This window comes from Rutidosis leptorrhynchoides, chromosome 5 (genome assembly GCF_046630445.1).
Source record: "Rutidosis leptorrhynchoides isolate AG116_Rl617_1_P2 chromosome 5, CSIRO_AGI_Rlap_v1, whole genome shotgun sequence".
Lineage (NCBI taxonomy): Eukaryota > Viridiplantae > Streptophyta > Magnoliopsida > Asterales > Asteraceae > Rutidosis > Rutidosis leptorrhynchoides.
In genome coordinates, this window is record NC_092337.1 from 249,539,947 (window position 1) to 249,545,862 (window position 5,916).

Genomic DNA, 5,916 nt, shown 5'->3' on the forward strand with positions numbered 1-5,916 from the left:
ATAACCTCGAAGTACTAAAGCATCCCATAGTTAGGATGGGGTTTGTCAGACCCAATAGATCTATCTTTAGGATTCACGCCTACCGTACATAGACAAGTAGTTTAATGTTACCAAGCTAAGGGTATATTTCTGGTTTAAACCCACATAGAATTAGTTTTAGTACTTGTGCCTATTTCGTAAAACATTTATAAATCAACGCATGTATTCTCAGCCCAAAAATATATATAAAAAGGGAGCAAATGAAACTCACAATACTGTATTTCGTAGCAATTATGTATATGACAGCACTGAACAAGTGCAGTGTTTGTCTTGGATTCACGAACCTATATTAAGTATATATATTTATATGTTGGTCAATATCTGTCTAACAATTTAGGTCAAGTCGTAGTGTATCACAATCCTAATGATCGAGACCGACATGCAAAGGTCAACAAAAGTCAACTTGACCCAAAATTGAAGGTATTTCGTATGCCCGAGAGACATATTAAATTAATGTGGCTAATGTGTTATGATCCAAGTCGGGTCATACCCAATAACAAGCTTGCCGACACCTTAATCGTATTTAATCTTAATGAATGGATCATTAAATAAATACGCGACACTTGGATTTTAGAAAATCAGTTTTTCAAAATGTTATCACTTGAGATAAATTATTTGGATAATTTATACATAATTGTTTATAAGTTTAAATGATTATATTGTGTTATATTTTATAAAAGGGTTTATAAAATATAAAAGTAACATAAAAATATATACATGTTTTATATATATATCTAGTTTATATATATGTATAAATACATTGTTATATATAATATAGATAGTGCAGAATTTATGACTCCAAGACTCACAAGCATGCCTTGTTAATGTTTACTTTTAATAACACACAAGTGCCAAGGTGCATGCTAATGTATTAACCAAGGCCTTGACTCAAGAGAGAGTGAATAACACACATAAAAGAGGCTTCAAAATTCTGGTTCTGCAGTCCATATTGCCGAACTGTTTTGAACTCAAAGGGGGTTCCTTTGCTTGCTATTTTATCACATTCAAGTGTTCTAAATCCTAACTAAATACAAAGGGTGTGTTGGTGATCAAAGCTTGTGGGTATAGCACACTTGAGGCTTCAAGTTAGAAGCTTTCTCAAGTCATCATCTTCATCAACTTCCTGCTCATTTTGGAGCAGCTGCTGTTCGGTTTTGGAAGCCAAATAAAGTGTCCTTGAAGCTTGGTTTATTAGCTCATTAAGGTTCTAAGGTGTAACCAAGTTAAAGGGTAGTGTTGGTGCATTATTTCTTCATCATTTCCTCTTCATTTCAGCACTCAAACTTTGTTTTGAGGAGGTATAAATCACTCCCTTCCTTTTAATTTGTAAGCATTATTTCACAATTTGATCCTATTGGGATTTAGCTTTAATTGGCTTAAAGTTCAACAAGTAAAATTTGATAATTACACGCTTCCGTTTATTAAGATTCTTAAAAGGTTTTAAGACTTCTCAAACTTGTTAAATCCCTACAATGGTATCTAGAGCCGAAGTTGTTGAAATATGCTTCGAATTGTTGCTTTAAAACACATCAACTTTGCATTCTAAGTACATGCATGAAAGAAGAATGCAAAAAATTCATGGGTTTGGGTGGGTTACTCAAAATGGCCGAAAGTTTTGAAGTCCAAAAATGGGTTTTGGACTCTCTCTTTTGGTCATACTTGGTTGCATGTTAAAGTTCACAATCTATGCCTTGACCTTGTGTTTGGTTGAATGTTTGAATGATTTGTATGATTCATTTGGTATGTAATTATTAATCATTCATATGGTTGTAATATTTATTCATTTGGCATGTAATAGTTCATTCATAAGGCTATGTAATTTTATTTTATATTTGGTATGTAAAATAGATTAGGTTGTATTTTCATTTTCTAGAAAAAATGTATTAGGATACATATTTTGTAAGATGAAGATACAAGATGATGAATGAAGACTTGAAGAACACAAGTAGCATTTGGATGCAAGGTTAAGTGGGAGATTTTGAAATCTCATACTTAGTGTTATTACCCCTTAACCCGGTGACATTTGTTTTCGGCTAAACAAATGTCCACCAAAATGGCTAGATTGTGAACATACTTGTTTTGCATGTGTGGTTGTTTGTTTGTTTATTGTATTGTATGTTTGGTTGATACAATTAATCACAAGATAACAACAAGCAAGACGACAATTTAATTGGTTAAATTAGACGTATTAATAACATGCAAGACGACAATTTAATTGGTTAAATTAAAAGCAACTAAAGACCTAAATAAATGGTTATTAAGAACAAGAAAAGGATCACATATATATAAAATGGTTTATATCAAGTAATTGGCAAATTACAAGACTTGAAAATGGATTTCAAATGAACCATACACTAAATGCATGTTGGTGTATGGCATAAATGTTTTCTTAAACTAGAATTAACGAAAACTTAAAATCCCTTAATCGACAAGGTAAACAAGTTTAACGCCATCCTTTTGTGGGACACTTAAACATAGTAGGGAACTCATAATGGGATAAAGGTCACCTAACCGTTATGAGCTAACTAATATGGTTAAGGTAAAATTGCATGCTTGTGGGATAAAGGTCACCTAACCACTTGTATGTTAATTTTACATGTTTACACAAGTAGGACGACTTGATTTGGGAATCATGAACTTAGGGTCACCGAAGCATGAGGAACAAATAGGCATTGATGGGATAAATATGCCATGCAAAAGGATTGCATGATCCCATAATATAGAAGTTGCAAAAGGATTGCAATTGTCATATAAATGACTACCTAGCTAAATCAAATAACGGGATAAAGGTCACCTAACCGAAATTTGAGTTACCATTGGATTCTAATATTTAATATAACAATTATATATAAAAGGGTATTATTTATTAAGTTTAAAATCGATACTTAAATGAACTTTGTTAATTTTGTAGATGGCCGCAAATAACAACAACATGCAAAATGCACCACTTAACCTAAACAACCTATCATTAAGGTCTCTCCTCGAGAAAGACAAACTCAACCATACGAAATTTATGGATTGGTTCCGTAATCTTAGAATTGTCCTCAAACTTGAGGATAAGGCGTATGTGTTGGAAGACCCCATTCCCGATCAACCCGACGAGGATGATACGGAAGGCATGGCTTATTGGGATAAGTATTGCGCCAATTCGGTGCAAGTCGCTTGCCTAATGCTTGAGACTATGATACCCGAACTCCAAAAGGATTTCGAACATCATAGTGCATATGACATGATTACGCAATTGAAGGAGATGTTCCTTCAACAAGCACGTGTCGAGCGCTTCGAAACGGTTCGAGCGTTACATGCATGTCGTATGGAAGACACCCAATCCGTATCCTCTTATGTCCTCAAAATGAAAAGCCTCATTGATCGCGCAAACCGTCTTAACCTCAACATTTCCAATGAGCTAGCCACCGATCTTATCCTAAACTCCTTGTCAAAGAGGTTTGACCAATTTGTAATTAATTACAATATGAATGGGATGGATAAGACCATCGGTGAGCTTCATGGCATGTTAAGGACGGCCGAAACAAGCATGGGTAAAAGGGCTTCACCCGTGCTAATGATCAATGATGGCGGGTCAAAAGGTAACAACACCTCTAAGCCTAAGGTGGCTAAGAGAAAAGGACCCGCCCATCAAGGCAAGGGAAAGGGGAGGATGGTTACCCCAACCAAAAACAAGAACAAGAAGCAAAAAGTTGCCGGACAAGCAAACCCCAAGGAAGACCCGTGCTTCGGTTGCGGTGAAATGGGTCACTGGAAACGAAACTGCCCGGTCTACCTTAAGGAGTTGAAGGAAAAGAGGGATGCGGGGCAAACCTCAGGTAACATATATATGGTATATATAGAGCTTAGTATTACTTCTTCTAATACATGGGTATTAGACACTGGATGTGGAACTCACATTTGCAATTCTTTGCAGGGGTTCAAAAGAAGTAGCAAGCAAACGGGAACATCAAGTCTCTTTATGGGTAATGGAGCCAAAGTGCAAGTGAAGGCTCAAGGAGACTTTGTATTAAAACTTCCAAGTGGTTTGGAACTTATTTTGAACAATGTTTTGTATGCACCGGATTTATGTCGAAACATTATTTCAGTTTCCCGTTTAAAACAATGTGGTTTTTATCTTAATTTTGTTAATGATGATATCCACGTTTATTTAGATAATGTATTTTATTTTAAGGCTTCGCCTTCAAATGGAATTTATGAATTGGTTCATGATGACACATCATCTAGTAGCTCAATATACCATACTAGCACCAAGAAACTCAAAAGGGATTTGAGTGATTCCTACTTATGGCATTGTCGCCTTGGTCACATAAACAAGAATCGAATGCATACACTCCAAAAGAATGGTCTTTTGAAATCAAATGAACTAGACTCATTTGATGTATGTGTATCTTGTTTACAAGGCAAAATGACTAAAGCACCTTTCAAAGGGACCTACGAAAGGGCTAAGGACTTATTGGGATTAATACATTCGGATGTATGTGGACCCTTTAAGCCCATAGCTAGGAATGGTGAAAGATACTTCGTTACTTTCATTGATGACTTCAGTCGTTTCGGATATGTCTACTTGTTAAGACATAAGGACGAAACTTTTGAAGCATTCAAAGAGTATCAAAACGAAGTACAAAATCAACTCAATAAGACAATTAAGGTACTTCGAACCGATAGAGGAGGTGAAAACCTAAGCGATGCCTTCCAAGATCATCTTAGAAGTTGTGGGATTATCTCGCAACTTACTCCACCCGGGACACCACAGCTTAATGGTGTGTCCGAAAGGAGGAACCGAACCCTAATGGATATGGTTCGATCTATGATGGCTAGAAGCTCGTTACCTCTATCATTCTGGGGTTATTGTCTATGCTCAGCGGCTCGTATTTTAAATATGGCCCCAACCAAGAAAGTGGAACGAACACCTCATGAGATGTGGTTTGGAAAACCTCCATCTCTATCATACTTAAAGGTATGGGGATGTGAAGCTTACCCTAAGCGTTACGTCCCTAATAAGTTGAATGCTCGATCCACGAAGTGTATCTTCATAGGATATCCCAAGGATGATATGGGATACTATTTCTATGATCCTTCCGAGCAGAATGTATTTGTTGCCCGGAAGGCTGAATTCCTTGAAACTGAGTTCCTAATGGAAGGCAAAAGTGAAAGGAAGATAGATCTTGAAGAGGTTCAAGATCAAGTAGATGATACACAATTGGCTGACACTAGCACTCAACATGAAAATGTTGAGAGTGATCAGATGGATGATCAAAATACACAAGACGTTCGCAGATCTAGTAGGATTAGTAATCCTCCTGAGAGATATGGGTTTCTCATGGATGGTTGCTATGTGGTTGATTTGGATGAACCAATAAACTACCAAGATGCTTTATCAAGGATTGATAAAGATAAATGGCAGGAAGCCATGAACGCTGAGATGCAATCCATGTATGACAACCAAGTTTGGGAACTTGTTGCGCAACCTCCTGGCTCTAGGCTAGTTGATTGTAAATGGCTGTTCAAAATGAAAACCGACATACATGGAAACTTGGATACATATAAAGCTAGACTTGTAGCAAAAGGTTTCACTCAAACTCAAGGGGTTGACTATGATGAAACTTTTTCGCCTGTGGCGATGCTAAAGTCTATTAGGATATTACTTGCCATTGCTGCTCATTATGATTATGAAATATGGCAGATGGATGTCAAGACCGCTTTCCTAAACGGACATCTTGAGGAAGATGTCTATATGGTTCAACCTGAGGGTTTTGTTGATCCGAAATATCCTAAAAAGGTATGCAAGTTAAAGAAGTCAATCTACGGATTGAAACAAGCATCTAGAATGTGGAATCATCGTTTTAATGAGGAGGCCAAGAAATTTGG

The 5,916-nt window shown here is 36.5% G+C and overlaps 1 protein-coding gene across 1 annotated transcript; it reads left to right on the top strand.

The window, feature by feature from the left end:
• The first annotated feature begins 3,406 nt into the window (after positions 1-3,406).
• Positions 3,407-4,133, top strand: LOC139846838 (uncharacterized). Its single transcript, XM_071836371.1, has 2 exons — positions 3,407-3,863; positions 3,962-4,133. The coding sequence occupies exons 1-2, from the start codon at positions 3,512-3,514 to the stop codon at positions 3,976-3,978; spliced, it is 369 nt and encodes a 122-aa protein (XP_071692472.1). The 5' UTR covers positions 3,407-3,511; the 3' UTR covers positions 3,979-4,133.
• Positions 4,134-5,916: the final 1,783 nt, after the last annotated feature.

Coding starts and splice junctions, on each gene's coding strand:
- LOC139846838 (XM_071836371.1), top strand. CDS start 3,512: ATGAATGGGATGGATAAGACCATCGGTGAGCTTCATGGCATGTTAAGG.